The sequence below is a fragment of the Ipomoea triloba genome, chromosome 5, assembly GCF_003576645.1.
Source record: "Ipomoea triloba cultivar NCNSP0323 chromosome 5, ASM357664v1".
In the NCBI taxonomy this organism is placed as follows: Eukaryota; Viridiplantae; Streptophyta; class Magnoliopsida; order Solanales; family Convolvulaceae; genus Ipomoea; species Ipomoea triloba.
In genome coordinates, this window is record NC_044920.1 from 24,368,849 (window position 1) to 24,392,144 (window position 23,296).

General features: G+C 34.4%; 2 protein-coding genes and 1 long non-coding RNA gene across 4 annotated transcripts; 1 reads left to right on the forward strand and 2 right to left on the reverse strand.

Annotated features, from left to right (window-relative positions):
* Nucleotides 1-9,295: 9,295 nt before the first annotated feature.
* Nucleotides 9,296-11,909, reverse strand: LOC116020449 (probable flavin-containing monooxygenase 1). Its single transcript, XM_031260923.1, has 4 exons — nt 11,255-11,909; nt 10,454-10,620; nt 9,907-10,262; nt 9,296-9,638 (listed from the first exon to the last, which is right to left on the reverse strand). Exons 1-4 carry the CDS (start codon nt 11,907-11,909, stop codon nt 9,296-9,298), a joined length of 1,521 nt encoding a protein of 506 aa, XP_031116783.1.
* A 2,631-nt stretch (nt 11,910-14,540) lies between these two features.
* LOC116019804 lies at nt 14,541-21,428 on the forward strand. Of its 2 annotated transcripts, none has more exons than XR_004098765.1 (5): nt 14,541-14,667; nt 16,549-17,345; nt 19,708-19,954; nt 20,175-21,191; nt 21,287-21,428. It is a non-coding gene; the product is annotated as an uncharacterized LOC116019804 (long non-coding RNA). The 2 variants fall into 2 exon arrangements; XR_004098766.1 differs by having other exon boundaries at nt 14,545-14,667; nt 16,549-16,690.
* On the reverse strand, nt 20,146-21,876 carry LOC116019803 (zinc finger protein CONSTANS-LIKE 2-like). The gene is made up of 2 exons (XM_031260138.1): nt 20,931-21,876; nt 20,146-20,664 (listed from the first exon to the last, which is right to left on the reverse strand). Exons 1-2 carry the CDS (start codon nt 21,843-21,845, stop codon nt 20,299-20,301), a joined length of 1,281 nt encoding a protein of 426 aa, XP_031115998.1. The 5' UTR covers nt 21,846-21,876; the 3' UTR covers nt 20,146-20,298.
* Nucleotides 21,877-23,296: the final 1,420 nt, after the last annotated feature.

A 23,296-nucleotide genomic window follows, 5' to 3' on the forward strand; every position in this document is an offset into this window, starting at 1 on the left:
AAAATCACTGTACCATGACAATAAATTCTTACCACCCACCAAAAGTTGTTTTTGCTATCTGCCCCCAAAAAATGTACTGTTTATGTCATGATTAGAGCAACCACAATAGTGACTTTAATTTTATTCAATTTTTGAGAAAATCATATCTTATGTGGGGATAGAAAATGTTTAGGGATTGCTTGCAGGAGATTGGTTTTATGTGGAGCACACATGAGAGAGAAAGTGGAGAAGAGAGGCGCAATTCTGTGCGTGAATTGCACAAAGTGTGCCCAGTCGAGAGCATGCAATGCATGTGCTGATTGGGTGCATTTAATGCTTTGTTTTTTGTTTTTTTTTGGTTTCCTTTTTGCGTTAGAAGTGCTTTTATATATATATATATATATATATATATATATATATATATATATATATATATATATATATATATTATTCCTCTTTTCCTTCTTCTCTTTCCCTCATCTCTCCTAGTTGGCACCTCAAAAATAAATAAAAAACTATTGCTATTGAAGATGCCCTTAGGCCATCAACATTAGTGGATTTTAGACCAGATTTTAAAAAAAAGGTAAGTGATGTGGATGAGAAAGGGATGATAGATAATGAGTGAGATCCTCTTACAAACATGGTTTTTTTTGTACATGGGACTCGCTGGAGAGAGAAATGGGAAAGAAAAGTTGCGTCATGCGTGCGTGTTTGGCACTGATTGTGCACATGCACTACACACGTCCTCTGACGCATCAAGCATTGTTTTTTATTTTTTATTTTTGTTCTGTTAGATTTTTTTCTTCTTCTTTTTCCCTCCTCTCTTTTCTAGTTGTCACCTAAAAAAACTACACCAAAAACCTCACTATTTAGGATGCCCTTAGAGCATCCACAATAGACATAGCTTTTGAGGAGTTTTTACTAGTGTGACTAGGAAAGAAAAGATGGAAGAGAAGGCCGGGAAAAAAGAAAAAAAAACAAAATAAATAAATAAATAAATATATAACAAAAAGTAAAGATTTACTGGGCGCGTGCAGTGAACGTGCGGCGTGCCTGGCTGAGCGCGAGATTTGCGCCTCACGCGAGGCAAACTCAAATTTTTTTAATGGTGGGGTCCACTGCGGAGACAAGAATCCAGCCTTTTCTATAAGAACCCTAATTTTTATTTTTTTTTGAAAAACAAAAGCAACTCATATTAAAGCATCAAAGTAATCCAAAATACAATCCGGCGGATAATAATCCCACTCTCCGAGGACAGAGGAAGAAACAGTCGCCCGTGCAAGCACTCTCACCTCTCACTCTCTCTTCCACATAAACATTAGAACCTCAAAAACCTCACAAAAAATCACTATTGTAGTTGCCCTTGAATTGCTAATTTGTTTTTGACAAACATACTTTTTTTTTTCTTCTTTTTATATATTTTTGATGACTTGATGATTGAAAATTATTCAGAACCTAATGTTCTCTTGACGAGTCCAATCATTTATTCTAAATTATTCGACCACCTTTGTTGGTGGTTAGTGTGTCGACCACTTTCAACTAACAATAAAATTGAGAAAATAACAATAAACATTATTTTTTAATCCTCAAAGTTGTTGAAAAATCAAAATTTTACCACAAACCTTATATTTAATCATTTTTTTTATTATCAATCAATGCATGCACCAAAAAAATATACTACCTTCACCTCATTATATATGTTTGAATTGACAATTCTTGAGTGGAATTATTTACAAATTAATTTTTTATAAATATTAAATTTAGTATTAGTATATAAAATTTATATATTTCGAAATTGCATTAAAAATACTATTAAATGCACAAAAAAAAAGAGAGTTAAAAGTAAAAAAAATACAAGTTTGATTTAACTAATAATAGTAAACATGATCGTAAAATAAGAGTGATATCATATGAATTGAAGTATATAGTTAACAAACATTACTTTTTAAATATGTCAAAATTTCTTCATTCTTATATACACAAGTGAATTACATATTTTCGCTTTAAAAAAATAAAAAAATATAATAAAGGCATAAAATAGTAAAATACACCCAATTTTTTAAAAAAAAATAAAAAAATTATGAACTATTTAGGAATGTAATTATACTATACGATCCATCAAACCTCCTCCCTGCGATGAGCAGAAGGCTTAGCGAGGCAGGTGGGGTTATGATCTCCGGCCATGATAACCACGAACTTAGGCTCCATTTCCAGCTGCATCACGCTCTCCGGCGCGGCCGCCGGCTTCTGATCGCGACGGCCACGGTTACTCTCATCGCCTTCTCTAGAAGATTCGCCGCCGCAACAAGAACAAGCCAGAATGAGCAATGCTAGGGTTATGAGTCCCAGCATCACAGCCAGGCCGCCGAAGAGGTAAGGAATCGGCGAATTCCAGCGATGAACTCCGGTCGCAGCGCCCACCGCCGAAGTCTCGTTGTGTGCTGGTCGCATTTTTTGAATGGAATTGAATTTCTGTCGTCTTCTTCGATCTCGATCCGTCTGCAATGAAATCAGATTTGCATATGAAAGTAGATATTTCAGTGGTTTGTTAGGTTTGGAGGGGAATTTATAGCGGGAGATGGGAGGAAAATGGTGGTGAGAGTACAGTGCATGGATGAGGATGAGAATTGATTGCGTGCTTTAGATAGATTGGTACGTAGTGATGAAGTAAAGTTTACAGAGCGGTGGCGATCGAGGCTAGACGACAGACTATATATATAGGAGGAGGAGGATATAGTAAAAGTAGGTGTTGGTTGCAATTCAAGGACGTACGTAGTGGATGGATTGATTCTTGATTGAATTGTGGTTTAATTCACTGTTTCCTTGATGCCATCCTCAAAGTATTGTTAGCTTTCCAAGTCTCTTCCTTAATTCCAGATTGACTTCACGATAAGGGTGACGCTGAACAAATTAACGTGTTCGAAGTTCGATTCTTGTCAACACTCTGTCTGTCCGGTATAATTGAACCTGTTCTGTTATGTAAGATTTTGTTAGTGTCAGTTATTTCTTTTGTGAATTACACACGAACATGTTTTGTCTCCTGCACACTATCAAGTAGTATAGTGTTGGGTAATCCCGCTCTATCCTATGCGAATGACTAGATCCGTAAAATATTATCAATAATTAAAATCATGACCTTTTAATATTATACTCGTGCTTTACCTACTTAATCATTCTTTTTAAAAGTTTTTTTTTTTTTAATAATGAAATAGAGTATGAGTAGTGTGTGGATAAAATTGTTGAAAAGGAGGGACAATTTTCCACTCGGATGCCCTTCCCTGAAGCAAGTAATCGATCATATATCACGACACTGACTGGAAATGCAATTTCAATTTATTCTGTTCCTATAACACGGGTCCCCGCAGACGTGTTTTCGGGTTAAGAATATTTCGTCTCTACACTCTACTCCATTATTTTGTTCATTAATTAATTAACCAAAAATGATAAATGTTTTTCGAATGGTAGATCAACCAAATTATTATAATTATTATGTGCGAATATGAATTGAAGTAAAAATGAGTAAAAAGTGAGGGTAAGTGTAGTTTTACTATTAACCAATTCATTATTTGAGTGTGGTTTAGTATTTAATTTATTAGTCCAATTTACCATTACTATACATAAGCAGTAATCAAATATATAAAAAGAGCTCATCAAATATTGTCATATAAAATAATAAAAATTAAAAGGTATATTAGTAGGCTTACCAAAAATTAATTAGGATAATTATGCCATTTGAGATACATGGAAGAATCTAAATGGTCCTTTAATTGGAGGATTAGATGACTTTGTTTTAGTGAAGTTATTCTTAATTCATCTCTTTAGAAAAGAATCTGGCCATAATTATTCATTTACATTAAATTAATTACCTTATTTTATTATTAGTTACCTTATTTAAAGAAAACAATTACATTAAAATGCGTTAATTTGAGTTGCTTAAGCATAAATGTAAGTAGGATAGAACTCTTTGCAAGTATTTTCAATGTCCTACTTTTCTAATATGAAAATATATACCCTTTTTCTTTTTCTTTTTTTTTTTTCTTTTCCCCGAAGGAAGGTTGGGCCTGGGGTAGGTGGGTCATGCAAGGCTGGAGGATGTTGCGCGGTTACACGGAACTGCACGTCATGCCTGAAGAGTGCAATGCTCTTTAGCAGTCAATGACCTATTACACGAGGTTGTTGTGGCACTGTCAATGACGCAAATATTTTGACTGAAAAATTACTTTACTGGTAAACCTGGTAACATATAAAAGGCATATGAAATTAGCAATGAAGACATCTAAAAACATGTAGGGAAAATGGTCAAATAAGCTTCTAAATTGTACTCGAAAAGTCAATTAGGCCCTTAAACTTTAAAAAGTTATAATTAAACCCATAAACATATTATTTTGAAGCATTAAAGCCCAAAAACCAGTTGGTGACTTGTAATTGCAGGTCACTTGGGCGTCGATGACTCTCCAACCAACTCTGACCACCATTTGAACACTTCGGCCAGCCTTCAACGAATTTTTGAAGAGTTTTCGGGACGAACACCAGTGATGTGCAACTGTTAAATGGTCATCGATCGCGTTTGGAGAAGGCAACCAACTTGATTGCCTTTTCTAATGAATGGAGAAGACGACCAAGTTTGTCTACTGGAGAAGGCAAGGACCAACTGGTTGCCTTCTCTAATCGAAAGAGAAGGCAACTAGTTGGTCTGCCTTCTCTAATCAAAAGATCAGAGAAGGCAACCCGTTAGTCTGCCTTCTATAGTGATTGGATAAGGCGACCAACTGGTCGCCTTATCTGATCACCAAAGAAGGCAACCAACTTGGTTGTCATCTCTAGTATCTGGAGAAGGCGCAATCAACTTGGTCGCCTTCTCCAAACGCAACCATTTGATGGTCACTGTGACGTTGTTGTTAGTCATCAAAATCTTACCGGAAATTGGTCTGAGGATCACTAGAATCCTAGTGATATGCAATTAAAGGTTACCAACCAGTTGTTAGGTTATAATGCTTCAAAATAACATGTTTATGTGTTTAATTGTACATTTTAAAAGTTTAAGGCCTAATTAACTTTTCAAGGTAAAGTTTAGGGGTTTAGAGGCACTTGCAAGTCTTGTATCTAATTGCAAAATTGTCAATTTATACACAATTGAGACCAAAAAGGTACAAATTGTTGAGCGTCTCCTTTTCAAGTTATAAGGGATGTTTGGCAAATGAATGTTAGTTGATAGCTAATTGAGTTAGCTGATGGTTAATACATCGTAATTGATTATATTCAGTTAGCTATTTGATTAGCTGATAACATTGATTGATTATAAAAATGTGTTTGATAATTACATATAAAATGACCTATAAAGACATTTATAATAATAATTCTAATAATAACAACTAAAAAATGTTTTAAAAAATTAAAGACAAATTTGAGCCACGTTATGGACCCCTTTGTAATTTGATGTGGGATTGATCCCACATTAAATTTGGTTGAAAGAGGGGCACTGAGCTCCCGCCCCTCGATAAATAAATAAATAAATAAATATAAATATATATATATATATATATATATATATATATATATATATATATATATATATATGTAAGTGGAACATGGCTCCATTTTAAAATGAAAAAAATATACCAATGTTGTCAATAGTTATACCATGGACACGGATTCACATTGCAAGGCAGACCCGTGTATATTATATACTGTGAATTGTGAACATTTAATATGTAAATTGTGTATTTTTTACTAAGTCCACATAATAATTTTCTTTTTTAAAATCGTTTTGGTGAAAACAACAATTTTTTCCACTTGGCATTTTGAGGGTGACCAGTTGATCACATCGACTAGTTACCAAACACCAGTACACCACCATAATATTACATTGTTATTGCCTCGGCCCTAGTATTACTTAGTCCAACTTAACGGTGAGTATTAAAATTCCTTTATCAGCTTATAAATCATATATTGTATCTAGCATTTATTCATTTAATTTGGAGTATAGTTCAATTAGTTGAACTTTGCTTTACTAACCACGGTAGAGTGCATGGTTCAAATCCTATTAATAATGAGCAGGTAATTAATAATAATAATAATAATAATAATAATAATAATAATAAGAAGGAAGCCATCTTTTTGTCTTGAAATTCTCTACGTCTTTTTTTTTTTTTTTTGCGGGGGGGGGGGAAGAGAGAGAGAGACTATGCACTTTGTGTGTATATGTTGCTGTATGAAAAGAATCATGGTGACTTCATAAGAAATTAATGTTGGAATATGAGGTGTAGCAGTAGATCTCTCAATTGGACAAAATGTTGAGATGAAGAGACTGCAAAATATCTGCAATTAATTATATATTATATATTATATTTCTTTCTTCATATTATATTTGAGCCTCCTGGTGGAGGGGTCATTGAGATTACAAAGCTAGGCACAAAGATATGGTTACTGTATGTATATACTGGTGAAATATTGCACATTAGATTAGCTTGTTACATTTTAACCGTATGTTATTTGATGATGCTAATAACTTTGAAGGGAAAAAAATGATAAAACCAGAAAAACAAAATTGAACTACTCGATTCATTTTAGGGTGTGTTTGGTAATCCGAAAAATGATTTTCGGAAATCATTTTCCGGGCTTTTGGTATTTGGCAACATCCGGAAAATGTGGTCAACGGAAAACATTTTCCATTGACCATGGAAAATGAGCTCATTTTTTCGGAAAATGACTTCTGGACAAAAAATTCGGAAGTCAATTTTTGGAAACGGAAAATGGCTTCGTGCGATGTTTTTTGTAAATTTTTATTTTATTTTTAATTTCTAATAAATATTATTAGTTTATATGTTTTTATATTTTAAATAAAATAATAAAAAAATATAATTATACATTTCTACTCATTTTCAACTCATTTTCCGGAAAATGAACCAAACACACACATACAATTTTCCAAAAAACATTTTTCAGAAGTCATTTTTCTGCTTTCCAAATACACTCTTAATTAAGATTTTGTAGTTTGCAATAATAATAACGTTATTGCTGAAAAATTGTAAAATTCTTACTACTTTTTCGATCATTGAAAATTTATGATTTTTTTAGAAAACATTGTTCAACCACCGTGTTATTATGTAAAATGGTCAAAATTTCTGACCCACCCTCGAAAAGGTGGTCAGAACTTTTTCAACCCCAACAAAGAATCAACTTTCCGGTAAAACTATCCACTAAGTTTAAATATATCAATAAGTGGCATAGAGAATATGAAATTTACTAGGATTCACCTACCACCAGCGAGCAAATTAGGATTAATGGGTGTATAAAACTCCATTTAGGTAGCCACTTGAAAAGCATTGAAGCCTCTCGAGTGCTAAAGAGTTCTTAATTATAGATTCTTAGTTGTAATGACCCTTATTAGCTTGTCTACTTGGAGACACAAAAGGCCGGTTTCAAATCTTAAGTTGTTATATTGGATCCTTTGAACCAATTCAATATAATTCTTAATTAATTATTGAATTCTTAATTAATCTTGTAAAGGGATTAGAAGATGATTTGATATGGATTTATTATACCATTGTGAAAATGCGGAATATAAGGAAAGTGATATTTGTTTTTTAATGATTTATATTTAATACAACATTAGAATATAGCATATTCTCAATTGATCTCATCTTGAGATTATGAGATATCTTACTTCTATTTCTTTGCTCCCAAAAGGTTGAGTTCTCAACCCCAAGGCCTCCCCCGTCCTGACCCGACAAAGTATCTGGAAGGAAAGTAATATTTGTTTTTCAATGATTTATACATAGTATTTAATAGCACCTTACAAAATAGAATATTCTCAATTGATTTCATCTTGAGATATCATACTTAGCTTCTATTTCTTGTTTCGATACAATGGAAAGAAACACGAAACGACTACATGGAACATGCATGACAAGACCACACTAATACAATTATCGACCATATATTTGGATTAGACGAAGGCCACTTGGAAGAGTATCGAACATGTGAAGATCTAGTTGTAGATCCCCAAAATACTTTATTATCCACAATTTGATTGAATATAATGCATGTTTGTTATATTTATATTTTTTTGTTATATTTATATTCTTTAAAATTGTATTTGGGCTTTGTTGAGTCGTACATCATACTGATATGCTTAAAGTACAACTCCTAAAACATGAAGTATAATCTACTAGTGCACATTAAAATACTATATGCAAAATACAATCAGATCGTAATCATAATGTTTCAAGTTTGACTCACCGTGGAATTACTTACTGGTCTTCTTTATTTGAGTTATTAATCAGCTATATATGAACAATCTAGACTTATTTATCTTTTTATAATTTATTATTGACTATAATTACAAGATGAGTTTGACTCAAAATACAATTTTTTTAAACCGTGAATGCCAACTTTTGAGTAAATTAGAGTAAAGATGAAGAAGCATTTGTTACTATTGAATTAGAATGCTAACGTCAAACGACATGTCGACATCTCGCACCAGCGCAACGTTGGTGTCTGGGTATATTGTGTGTATCTTTGCGCTACATAAATTAAAGTACGCACCTTCTTGCATATTGGGGAATCATGTCTTCATGCTCCAAATCCAAATATCACTAGTGGATATTTGCAGCATTTCATGTAGCATATACTGTTAATCTCTGCAAAAAAAATTAATTTGCTTTTTTTGTCCTTACATTATAAATAAAATATATTTTTAATTTTTAATTATTTATGAATAGATTTCTTTTATGACAATCATCAAAAGACACAATATTTTTTCTATAATCACCGGAATGAAAATTGTTGACTTATTGTTCTCATTTTTTTTCCTTGGCTTTCATCAACCCCTATAATCTAGAACGAAAATTCTCATTCTCATTTCTTTTTCTTGACTTTCATCAACCAAACTGTGCAAGACCTTGTGGTCTAGTAACACAGGTTGTACTCCCATAGAGAGGGTGCGGATTCGAGGCTTAGTGAGGCCCGTAGTATACGTAATTCAGTAGATGATGATAATTATAAGGAACCCATGATACATTTACAAAATTACCAATATAATATTTTGACAACTGCTTGCGCTTTGCGGCTTTCAGTGCCTATTTCTCTCGAGTTGAATTTAACTATCCCTCGCCCCTATCATCTTCCAATAATATGAGACATACACAATAAAACCGAATCCGGCAAGCTCAACTAAGAATTTGTATGTTGGTCCATGAGCTTCACCAGACAAATGACTACTTACTGTAAACTACTGCATGCATTAGTAAAACATCCTGAAAGTCTTTGATAACACAGATGTATAGCACACAAACACAAATTTTATGAAACTGTTCTAAATTCTGTAATCAACAGGGCTGTAAGGGCAAAACATCTCAGAGAAAAACCCATTCTTTCTTCTGGGATTACAATTCATATCTTTGCAGAGCTGATCATTGCAGTGAATCTGCAGCAGAACACTGGCACAAGCTCTCTTGTAGTGTCTGCCAGCATACTTTTGCAGACATTTTTCCCATCCCCTCGAATCTTCTTCCATTTCACTCACTTTAGGCAACCCGAATCGCCCTGCAAGGAAATGCGCCAGCCATTTGCTCTGCATTTCTGTGGTGTGCAGTATTGCAGGGCTCTCTGAGTACCCGAGAATGGCCAGTTGCGGTATGTGTGGATCAATGCACCCCCTACATTGCACACACTAAAAGACTGAATCCAATCAAGTAGCTAGTCTAGCTCTGATACTATGTTATAATCAAGATGGACCAAACCACCCACACTAAAAGACTGAATCTAAACAATTAGCTGGTCTAACTCATAGCCTTATAAACACATATGTTTTGCTCTTATTTTTCAAATGTAGGCTCTTAACGCATTTCAAGGATTAAATTCGGTTAGATCAACACTTGTCAATTCAAATGACCCGTTGAATATGCAGTATGGGTGTTTTCTTACCTGTAGAGGGGAGCTGATGAGCCAGTAATGCGATTCTTGAAGTGATTCGAGGCGAAGATACTGCAGAGTTTCTCATCACTCTCGTACCCCGTTGCAAAGATAACAACATCTGTCTCGAGAGGCGAAGCATCATCATCATCCTGTAAAATCAGGCCTGTTTTGCAGAAGCTAAATGTTCTTGATTGCTTTAGCACGATGTTACCTTCTGCAACCTTGCTGTAGAAATCTGCTGGCAGAACTGTGAATTTGCACGAGGATATCTGCTCGAGGAATCCATGATCCGGAACCATGTTGTGCTTCTTTAATGGGTAAATCCATTTCAGATAACTCTCCACAGCCTTAGAAAACACCCATAGCTGAAAGCAGATGCAAGGATAGATCATCAATATAGTTAGGACTATTATTACACTTTGTCGGTGCTAAAACAATTAAAAGATAATAATTGAAGGGTTAAAATCACACTTTTCCTATACAATTATCTGCTTTGAATGTGTGCTATCCACGGATTGATACTGTGAATGATAATATAAGTACAAATATATATTACCAGGGGTGAAGCAAGAAGTGCCAATAGCCAAATGAAGAAGCTTTCCTGGGGCTTATGGATCAGAAACTCTGAAAATCTATTCAGATTGGTAAACAACAGTTTCACAAGTGCCTCTGGAACTGTCCAATGTACTGTCCTATGTAGGAGTGTACAAGGAAATCTTGTCCCTAGAAGCACAAATCTTAATCATAGACTGTTCTGATCATATTGTTGAGCATAATATATATAAATAATAAGGTAAAACAACTCTCTCGGTCCCTAAATTATTTCACTTTTAAAATTTTGGTCCAGGTAAGTTAATTTAAACAAATTTAGTCCCTTAATTGTTCATAATGTTGCACTTTTAATTCATGTTTGTTATATAATTATCAAATTTTATCAACATATGAAATTATTTTTATGAACATATGAAATTATTTTTATCATTTATAATCAATATTCACCATTAAAAATGTCATTCACATTGAAAGAACCAAACTTTAATCATGGATATTGATTCTAAATGACGCATAAAAGCAAAAGGTTGCTAACGGAGTTTAGTAATTATATAACATCAAGGAAAAGTGCAACATAATCGACAATTGAAAGACTAAATATGTTTAATTAACAGGGATCAAATTTTCAAAAGCGAAACAATTCAGGGTCAAAAATATTATTTTTCCTAAATAATAATTAAATGTGCTGTGTCTCTATCAGTTTACATTGTAACAGAGTCAGTAGTACTAAAAAAAAAAAAAACAAAGGTATCATTAAATTCATATATGCAGAGTATATATTAGAGGAATTGAAGCATATATATACCATTTAGTCTAGCAATTTCTGTGGCAATATCCACTGCAGATTTCTGGAACCCAACCACTGTAACTCTCTTGTTCTTGATGAACTCAGCTGCACGAAAATTGCCCATGGCAGCATAATCCATGGAGTGTATAACCTTGCCATCAAACACCTCCGGTCCCTTGTTCATAGCAAACCGAGGGATTCTTGGCACACCACTAAACTTCCCAATGCACAGAACTACAAAATCAAACTCATAAACCTCATTTGGGTTCTCTGGGTGCTTCAGATTCTGCACAACAACACTCCATTTGCCATTACAAGAGAATGCCGCCTTTTCTTCATTAGCAGGCTGATAGTGGACGCTAACCACCTTGGAATTAAACCTGATTTGAGGAAGGATGTTGTAGCGGACGGCGTAGGAGACAATGTAGTCCGAAACCTGGGTGTGGTCGGGGAAGATGTCGGTGACGGAATCAGGCCACGGGAAATCTGAGAAGCTGTAGTGATCTTTGGGAGTTTGTAGGCGGGTTGAAGCAATGGTCTCCGACCAGACGCCGCCGACGACGCCGTCCCTGGCCTCGAAGATTGTCGGGGTGAAGCCCTTTTCCATGGCGTGTTTGCACGCTAACAGCCCGCTGATTCCGGCTCCAACGATGCCTATTCTCTTCTCCTCCATTTTTCTTTTAGTATTGTGGACTTTGATACAATGTTTATAAATACTTTCTTCGAATTGTTATTGTTTCCACTGTGCTCTAAACCACCCCTTTCATATGCGAGTACAATCAGATGTCACTAGATCACAACGTCTTGACTCTTCTCCTCCATTTTCTGCATGCAAACTCAAAGTTTAAAGAGTTATTGGCTGGCCAGAAAGATCAAGAGAAAACCTGATGCCCAAGTTGACAGAAGTGTTTCATAGGCTACAGAAGTTTTGACCGTAAAACCACGCATCATGTGACTCTGATTCTGACTCCAGTTTTTGACATCTGGCATTATATTGCTTAGAGCTTCTGTGCATATTTAATGGATATTGAAATAGTAATTTTTGATATGGAAGGGAGAAAAATGAAAAGAGAAAAAATGAGATCAGTCTGTAAAGACCTTATTTTTGGAACAGCAATGATGTCCTTTAGCATTCCAAACACACTCACACAGCCTCCCGTGAGGCACAACTTAATGCGCCTAGCGGGCGCGTGGGCAGCATTTATTTTTAAATTTTTTTTGGAGTTGATTCCATTTTTTGTCTTAGATTTATAGGTGACAATTCACTTTTAGTCCTTTTTTATTAAAACATCTTCATTTGATCCTAGTATTATTGTGGCATGACCAATTTTAGTCCTTCATCAACAAAATCGTTGAAATATCGTTAAATACAAAGACATTTCAATCTTTTATATACAAAGTATGTTAAACCGCTATATTTTTTATGTTTTTTTTTTTGAAAACATTCATAATTGAATAACGAAATGTCATTGTATTAAACGATATTTAAATTGATTTGTTTATAAAGTACCAAAAATTGTCATGTCACAATAATACTAAGACTAAAAGTGGATGTTCTAATAAAAAGGACTAAAAGTGGATTGCCACTTATAAATATAGGACCAAAAATGAAATTAACTCTTTTTTTTATTGTTTAGAAATTTTGATTTTTTTTTCTTCCCCCCTCACTTTCTTTTTCCTAATCACATTTACAAAAACTCATCAATAATTATGAAAAAACTCCATTAATAAGGATGCTCTTAGTTCATGTATCAGAAATCAATTCTTCAAAAGTCAAAACTATGGTCTGGAGAGTAGAGCGGTAAATTTATTCATGCCCACGTTCGGTTGTGAATGGATCGGACGATGGTTCCCGATTTCTAAATCGACTAAACTATAACAGGACCCTGATTTTTATTCGATTCCAGCAATAGATACGGTTCAGTTCAACCAAACAGAATCGTGGTCATGCCCGCTTTGATGGATCTAATCAAGTCTGAATTGGGCATGGGCATGTATGGGCAACTTGTGAAACCCTTATTCATTACTCTCAAAATTTATTGAACTTTTAACCTCTTATAGTCTTATGCTATCCTTGTCCTTGAAAGAGATAATCTTACAAGTTGACATGTAAAAAAAATAAAATTATTCTTAATTTTTTTTATGAAGTTACGGTGCGTTACAAGCTTACAACAAGTAAAAAAGTTAGTAGTCTAGTGAACGTTTATTTTAATGTATTATTTGATTCATTTTTAATTAATATACTGAAAAATGAATCTTTAAAACATGAACTTCTAATACATAAAAATGAGCTTTAAAATACTAAAAATAAATAGTACTACCTCCGTCCCATTTTGGATGTCTGATTCGTTTAACGAGGCTTGACTGAAGTTATTTTTAATCTAATTTTTCGTAATATTAAGTTTATCATTAATATATAAAATTTATATATTTAGAAACTACATTAAAAGTACTATTAAACACAAAAAATTAAATTTAAAAATAATAAAAAATTGCTATAAAAAAAGCAATAAACAAAAAGTTGATTTGACCAATGAATAGTAAATAGGACAGGTAAAATGGGACAGAGGGAGTATATAATTACTAAGTATATATAGTGTTGAAATATCCCATTATCTCGTATAGTTGTTATACAGTGGACCATGGTTCAATACGATTATCAAATGAAACTATAGTAGAGTTAAAATGATATTTTAGTATTGCTAAAATAAAACTAGTGTCACTAGTGTGTGTGGAAAATGAAACAAAAAAATAGAGATCATGCAATAACATATAATGTCAACTAAAACTGTGGTAGAATTTAAATTATACTTTAGTGTTACTATAACGAAACTAGTGCATGTGAAAAATGAAACAAAAAAAAAAAGAACTCATATAGTAACATATATTGCCAAATTGTCAAGCACCTTGTGCTCAAATGACATGTAGTGACTCTCCTATATGAGATGTCATGAGATTGAGCCACAGTAAAGATGGTATTGATTCTGAAATTATACTTTTACTTTATGATATGCTACATAAATCATAATCAAAATTTGCCTTTTTTTTTTTTTTTTTAATACAATTTGCCATTTTGCCTATTTCTTAATAGCAAAAGTTTTAGATATTTGTATCCTAATTTCATGGGCCTAGCTTGGGAATTTGTGGGTCCAGAAGCTACGCCCAAGGCCGATAGATAGCATTGGACCGGCCTATTGGGCATCAAAGAATCCGGCCCAATGCCTTTCAAGCCCTGAGAAAACGATCTGACGAGACAAGATGACAAGTGAACAGCCGCGTTGATGTCATCATCTCTTTTGCTCAACCGTTTTACAGACACGTGGAGCGACATGGTAAGACGTTTGAAAGTCGCCATGCAAAACCGCAGCCGCAGCCGGCCACCGGAAACACACCGTTGCCTGCGTGCAACCGCAACCATCCCGCCGTCACCGGTATTTTATCGCCTGCAAACTTTAATCCTAAATTTACTTTCGACTATTGCTATTTAATTGCTTGCATACGAATGATGCTCATAATCGGTATACCATAGAGCATAATTTGCAGTCTTCGTTATATTTAGTTTTGGTTATTTGAAGTGCATTGGCGTTTTTAGTAGATATAGTTGATAGCAATTCCGATGGATGATAATGTATGAAATTCTGTTGTAGCTTTTTAATTTGAGGCCTTACTGATGATTAGTGATTTGGAATTACACCTGAGAACTATTGAGGTGCTGGTTAGCTGAAAATTTCCAAACTGGATAGTAGGGATAGTGAGGAACTTTTTTCATTGTTGAATGATCCCTATGCATTTTAAGGATTCATGGCTAAAATATTGAGTTTGAGTATGATGTGCTGCTGAATAGGCAATGAAGATTCTCATTTGGGCCCATATAGTAATACAAAATTGTTAACAACTCTCTTGCAAATTGGGGAATCATGTCTTTCTGCTCCAATTCGAAATATTGCCATTGGATATTGAGTGAATATATATATATATATATATATATATATATATATCACTTGTACTTTATTTCTAGAGAGCATTATCTTGTGTGATTAGCGCTTTTGTGAAAATTTAATTATGCTCTTATAATGTTGGCTTAATGCATAAAATGCAATCATTTATACAAAAGCTTTCCTAGATCTGGAAGCACTTCTCCAGCCACGAGAAACATTTACTACTTAAACTCAATTCTTAAGATGCTAATCACTGAAACATTAGTTACTAGTTATTGGGACTCTTTCAGCTTTTGAGTTATCTATGAGGATTTTAACATCTATGAATCAGAGGCCCTGAATTTGAACTTTATTCCTTCTACACTAGATTGTTTATAAAGTCAGTTCAGCTATCTACACTTTTGAAAAAGGCTTTTGAATCATATTGAATTTTTCATTGTAATAAAGTGTGGTTTGAGGCTTCTAAGCTGTATACTGTAGACACAACCACAAAGATTTGAGATTGACTTACTAACCTTAAATAGACTGTGGAGTATCCAATCTCTCTAATCTTCAATACACTGCTGAATATCCAGTGTCTTTAGCCTTTAACTCTCAAGTATGAATATATAGCCATTACTTAAATAAACTCAGAAGAGTAATCATGGAACCTTATATTTCTTTCTTTATTTTCTTTTTCTTGTTTTGAAAAATTTTCTGCCATTATTCTGCTATAAGGAATAATATCTGTGGTGTATACTGGTGATCAAACTAGAATCTGAGGCTACAAATTGAAGAAGAGTCACGAGTTAGTTTTTTGTCTACTTGTATACGTGCTATTAGGCATTAGTTCTTGGTGTCAAAAGGCATGAACTTTAGATGGCCTCATGAGCACTAAAGTAGTGGTTGATACAGTCACTTGAAGTGATTTTGACCTTTCTTTGTTGAAGTTGCACTAAAATGAAAAGATTCTTATGTTTCTTTCATGGCTATTAATTTTACATATCCCTTGGTTTAACTAGGCAGTGTGCTTTTTGTAAAGAATATAGTTCCTTCCTTTAATGGTTTAACTTTTTCCCTATCCTCAAAAATGGAGAAGAAGAAAATTAAAAAAGAAAAATATAGAACAGTTATTATTTGAGTCCATCCATTAGTGTACTGCTCTACATCTCCTTCAAGGACTGATTCTTAATTTTGCATTTCATCTGGCCTTATTTTTGACCTCAAGTTGCCTCAATACTATTGCTGCACATTATTTTTTGCAGGGTGCATATCTAGGAATTTTGTTTTTAACAGATTTCCATTTGTTTCTAATTCATGGCAAAGGTTGATGTACATATCTTCAAAGTCATGCTTATTTATTTATTTATTTATTAATGTTTTACGTTTTGCCAGCCTTAATATAACAAGGACATGGTGAGAAGAATCCTTGTCAGGATGCAACTAGGTGGAGAAAAGTATTAATGTTCATTGAATAGCAAAGCAGAAACATATACATAAAGTTTCAAAGGATCACGGATGCCTCATGTGTGAAAAGGTTTGATCCATTCTTTGTCAGTATTAATGGCTGAAACCAGGTATCGTGCTTTGGAGCCACAAGTATTTTTCTTTATGCTTAACTTTCCTCTTAGGACTTCTCCCCTAAAAGTCCCATTTGAAAAAGAAAGTTTAAAGAAAATGGTGTGATCTTAACATTTAAGTTATGTGTCAATATTGTTTAGTTCACCTTTCAGCATTAATCGTTGGAATGAAATAAACTCTTCTATTGAAACAATTTACTAAGTCACAATGGTTGAAAGGGAGGAATGAGATTGCATTTTCTATTATTGAGTGGTAAAGTCAGCACACTGTGGTTTGACCTTTTTGATAATCATCTCTCCCAAACCATTCAATTTGGTAGTAAGTATTTTTGAAATTCTGTTCCACTATAGCTTCTGGTTTTGGAATACCAGTGACTCAATACTGAGATTGCTCTCATGGTTATGTTTGTTTGATGGAGCAAGAAAGTGTGAAGAGTCAACAAATGGCAGAGCAGAAATAGATACTTTTATTGCCTTTGGATTAGGAGGGACCTCTTTGGTTACATGTATGCAATATACCAAGTATCAGGCATTCAGGCTTTGGAGCCTCAAATTTTCAACTTAACAGGAGCCTCAACTTTTCAACTTAATCTTTATTTTTTCCATTCTGAGGTAAGTCCTTTGAAAATTAGAAAGTGTGATATTCTTCAGTTACATCAAATTTCTTTAAACTGGGTTTAATTCACCCTATTGTTAACCTTCGATGCATGCTAAATCAAACCAAAAGAACGATTATTTTCTAAAATTTTTGAAACATATTTTATGGAGAACTGGAGATGTGATTCAGAGAAAGGATAAGCTTGTAAAGTTCCTCTGGAGCTGGCTAGTACAGTTAAATATTCCATCTTTAATAATGTGAGATTTTTATAGATTCCCACCTCTTTCAGATGGGTAAGTGTTTGGATGAGAAATATCTCAAACAATCTGTCTATATCAGCCATTGATTCTTTTGAGTGTTAAATAACACGGGTGACACAATGGTGAGTGTTCTTGAGAACTTCTAAAGTGGAAAAAGTTCATGTGTTGAGCCAACAACAGAGCAGAATTGGATACTTAAAGTACTATAGGATCAGGAAGCATTGAAAAGTAAACAACTTAGCAATGTTTTCGTAACATATCTTAGCCACAAAATTTTTACCTCCACCCCAGCTTTTATGTATTCTTTGCTAAGCTAGGAGTTACCATATAATTTTTTTTTTTTCTTTACAAATTTGCATCTTAAACTAAATTGCAATACTCTAAGGTACACTCATTTGCTTAGTTTGATGTATCATCCTGATAATTTACCATTTTGAGGCCATTTAAAGATATCTCTGTTCCATTCTGCATGATTTATTTTAATTTCAAATCTTAATAAGTGAACCACAAAGGATTCCTAAACTAATTTAGTAGAGTATGGTTTTCTGCCAAAGGAATTCTGTAGCTTGCTTTTAGTTAATTGTTTTCCTTTTCTTGGAACTGAAGGTGATAAGATTTTTTTTAACCATCCTTAATCTTTTTCTCCTGTCATTCTTTTCATTTTTTCATCTAAGTTTGGACAAAGGAAAAGGATTCCTAAACTAATAGCTGATAGGTGGTCTGGAATGAAAACTTTTTGGTACAACTATTTTGCATTTTTTAATAACACTAAACCTTCTTGTTTAACTATTTTATCAGTTATTAGTTATTACTCATCAAGAATAACTATATCACCAGCTATTCAGTTCTGCTTGGCTGCTTGCCCACACCTGTAAATTACTTTTATTCTCTAATGAAAACAACAATTTAGCCTTTATTCTTTCAAAGTCAATCAGCTATGCTGTTGCACAACTAATCAACTATAGAAGCTACAAATGTCTGACTGGGAAAAAGAATAATAAATTGTATTCAATGGTGTTTTCTTGAGCTGTTGAGGTATGGCTTTATTCTGCTATATCATAAAGTTTAATTTGATGTCTGCTTGTTGCAGTAGGAAACAAAGGTCTAAGTCTATCATGGGCATTATCCAAAACATAAAGTACCTCTAGAATTGCTTTATAATACCTTTGCCATTGCTTTCATATTTTTGTTTAAAACCCGTTGGTGATATATATATGAACCTCACTAACAACTTAAACTTCTGATTGAGATGGAAGGCGTCATTCAATAAGGTATTTGAGAGCATACAAAGGCATTGGGTTATGCTACCCGAAATATTTCCCCATCTTTGGCCCATAAACAAGTACTCAACTCACACACGACATGAGAAGGGGATGTTGATAATAAATATAAAATAATAACAGTGAATCAGTACTATAAGGTTAAACTTTTAGTTAAGCTGAAACACATCATTCAATAAATCCAAAAATGTTCTGATTGTATAATGACACCAGAACCCAGGGTTCTGTGGAACAGTCAAATTACATGTTTAGCCCCTAGATGTTATTAATTCTGGTCACACTCAGAATAAAATGAATGAAATTAAGATAGAAGCATTGCATAGAGGTACGATTTTTATCGCAGGTTTCTAATTCATTGTATTCTTATATGTTTTAAAAATTGAACAATCCTGTAATAATACACACTGCTGCAGTGGATTTGTGTGCTTTTTGTTTAAAGTATGTCCTTAAGGTAAACAGAGTGGAGGCAGCAGTTTCCTTCTTTTTGACTTATTTTCTTATTGCTGTTGTGTTTGAAGAACTTAAAATAATACATCTTAATGCTAAACAGACCTTCAAAGATTATATTATTGTTGTGTTGAAGAAATAGCATTATTGTCTCTTTATAGGTAAAATAGTATAACTTTCGTTTTTGTCCATTTGTGAGTTCAGGTTTACATCTTCATCTCTTGTACACTTTTACAGCTATATGAATCACCTTGGCATACATGTAATTTTTCCTTGTTATGTTATTGTCTGAGGGAGGTCAGAGGTATTTCCGTGTGTAGATATGATATCCAATTTTTTTTCTTTTTTTGGGGAAAATATCTCCACCAGAGCTTTCCTCTTTTTTGCAGGCAATAGGTATTTGTTCTGCTTATCTCTCATGTTGGAGTATTCACTATACTAAACGAATCTGGGTCCAAATAGTTTTTGAGTGAGTGCTTTAGGACCAGAGAGCAGCTATTGATGAACACCGTGTTTCATTCAAAAAGAGCAAGGTTCAGACAAAAGGAGGACCTTGATGGAAAGCACAAAGCAGTTCTGAGCTTCAATTAGATTGCCACACCCAAAAAGTTCTACATGGCTTTTTGAGTGCCTAAGGTTGTTATCAGTTTGCCTTTTTACTTATTCCATTACTTCTGGCTGAATTCTGATCCTTTTCTGAGGAAAAAGTTTCCATAGTCAATCTTTATTTTTCCTAGCCTTTCTCTTTAGGTCTGTTTGTTTTTTTTCATTTTTCTTTTTGAGTTTATAAATAATTTTTACTTTTCACTGGTATGGTGATCTTTAAAGGTCACTAAATGAATATTCATATATGCAGGTAATAATTACAACAAGATCGAGAGCTGGAATAGTTAATGGGCTTATCTCATTATTGAAACAACCAGTTATGCTTAAGAATACACTAATTGAAGTAACTCTAAAAAGTGTCTCTGTTTTTGGATTCAGAATGATGGAACAATTCCGTATCCACTTTCTGCCATCAATGGTGCATAGAAAATCTGATCAACTTCGGTATCTACATCTGTTCTCTTTGCAAATCGACCTTTTATTCTTGGCCTGGTTTCTGCATAGGCCTTTCTTGAGGCGTACCTGATTGTCTTCTCAAACTTGCGGGTCTTCTTCTTCTCTCTGTACCTGAGAACTCTGGCCTCCCTGTCCATTTGAGTAAGCTGAAGCTGTTGAGGCATCTGAATTGGAGGACCTGAGAAGAGGTCAATTGTTCCTTTCGGGGGTCTTGAGTGGGAGATTGAGACATCACTCAAGGTAGACTCTGGAACAACACCAACATCCATGGAAGAAATGGAGACCTGGTCACCCAAAATCACAAAATATACCAGTTAGGCGATCCATTTCCTTGAGATTTGAGAATCATAATTAGTCTTTAGGGGAAGTTGCATACCTTGGTTCCCGAATGAGAAACAGGACTAGCAAGTGAATGACTAAAATGATCTCGTAGAAATATCTTGACGTTGGGTTTTATTGGAATATTGATATAATGATATCTTAAATTCCTTATGGAAAAAAAAATGTCTTACCTGAAGTGAGACAATTGGATATGATGAAGAAAACTTACGCTGTGACTGATGGACGCTGGATAACCATATCCAGTGTTAAAATTCTCATATTCCATTCCTTGCAGCTGAAAATTGCGGTGGTGGTTATGCTGCAGTGCCTGTGTATAATGGAATTGATTTTTCCCGTGATTGGGGACGATGCTATCCCCTCCATAGCTCATATTCCTCTGAGGAACAGAGTAATTCTGCTGCTGATTTGTGCTATTATACTTGTCATCAAACAGGTTGTCATGGCATGAACTAAACTCAGCAAGGTCCAAGTAAGCATCCGCAACCTCTACTGCGCATGACATCTCGTTATTGTTGTTGTTGTTGCCTCCTTTACACATGTTTGTACTGTTGTTGCTCTTGACAGGATTGGGATTAGGATTGGGATTAGGATTAGGATTAAGCAGCAGCCAAGAAGCCGCCTCGTCTTCATCTTCATCCATGGTAGTTTCCTCTGCATCCTGAGTCAAGAACCCATTGTCCTCCGCGGCATCTCCCGTCAGCCCAACCATCATGGAACTCTCCCTGCAGGGGTTACTAGTGGGAGGCCCATAAAGAGTGCCTGAAATGGGCAGAATCGGGACGCGGTGGTGGCGGCGTGCCAGCGGGTTGGCGGAGTGGATATCCGAGTCACAGGCTGCACAAAGCGAAGCAGCATCCGCCTTACATATGACCGTGGCAGGCGCGCTCTCGCACGCCTCACACACCAGCACGCGCTCGTGTCGCCCCGCCACGGTGTTGGCCGCATGCACGCGGGCGTCGCAGCCCCCGCAGAGGTACGCCAAGTCGGCCCGGCAGTAAACGCTGCATGCCGCGGAACGGCATATGTCGCAGACCCGAGCCCAGCTCTGCTTGTTGCCACTGCCGCTGCTGCTCCCAATGGTAACATCCAAATCCAAAACCTCACAGCTCTCTTCCTTCAACATTGTTTTTGTGTTTTTGAGTGTTTCCTCGCACACACGTAAGACTACACACACACTCTCAGACGTATATATTTAAGAGTGACCGAGTCCTGCAGCTATGCTTTTTATGACTTTGTGGTAGCAGTGAGCAAGTTGGAAGGGAGAGTGGGAAGAGAATCCAGAGCTGACACGTGTTGCGGAATTAGCGGGTTGCAAAAAGGCTGTATTATCTTGTGGCTGGCTGTGATTCTGGTGGGGCCACCCGCGGGGGCCCCGCCGACCCAGATTCTGTTTTACAGACCTGTCCTATCAATCGCTTTGGCTTTTGGAATCCGTTTTTAATGTCGAAGGCATACCGCTGCTGCCCACACTCTTGGAGAAACGTTCTTCACAACATCAAATTAGAAGGAGAAAAAATGTCAAATAGGTTATTGAACTTTTACACTTTGTGTAATTAAATTATTTACAAAAAAAATGTATAATTGGATTATTAAAAATTACAAATGATATAAATAGTACTTTTTTACATGTTATTTTCAAGTTTTCATTAAATACAATGTCATAATGTTAAATTATATATATAAATTAATTATTTTTAAAAATTAAAGAAAAAATAATAATTTTAAAAAAAAATTCAGAAGAAGGTGGAGGGTTATGGCTGAATTTTTTTTTTAATTTCTTAAATAATAATTAAAATAATTTATATATATAATTTAACATTATTACATCATATTTTACCAAAAACTTAGAAGTAACTTGAACAAATGTTATTTGAACAATTTTATTTATTTAATGGTTCAATTGCATTTTTTTTGGTTCAATGGTTCAATTATACAAAGTGTAAAAGTTCAATGGACACTTTTTTCAATTAATAGACGTGTGACGGTGTGAGCCCTGGTATGAACCTATTCTTATGAGTTTTCCTTGATGGGGTCTAGGTAGCACGGAAAATAGATAACATTATATATATATATATATATATATATATATATATATATATATATATATATATATATATATATATATATAAACAGTTGGAAATCAATACATAAAATATAAGAAATATAGGCTATGTTTGTATTTTTTCTGAATAAATATAAATTGTTTACTAGTTTTATAATTAAAAGTAATATACGGGTATATATACACTATAAATATAAATAAAAAGGAGAAGATCAAATAGCTAAGCTCTCAAATTATAGGTTAAACAATTTAGCTTCTTAAATTATAAAAATGAACACTTTAACTTGTCAAATTGATGCGGTTTAGCTAATAGATGGTCAAATTGATGTAATTAAGTCAATTGGCTAGTAAACTCAAGGTAGAAATCAATAAAATGCATTGACGAGGTAGGTCTTTTCAAACAATTTTTTTAAAAAAAAGAAGAAAATATATTTTTGTGTGCTTCTCTATCCATATTTGAATGAAGAAGGGCTTCTTCGTCTAACGGGAAACCCGTGGCTAGCTTCCCTAAG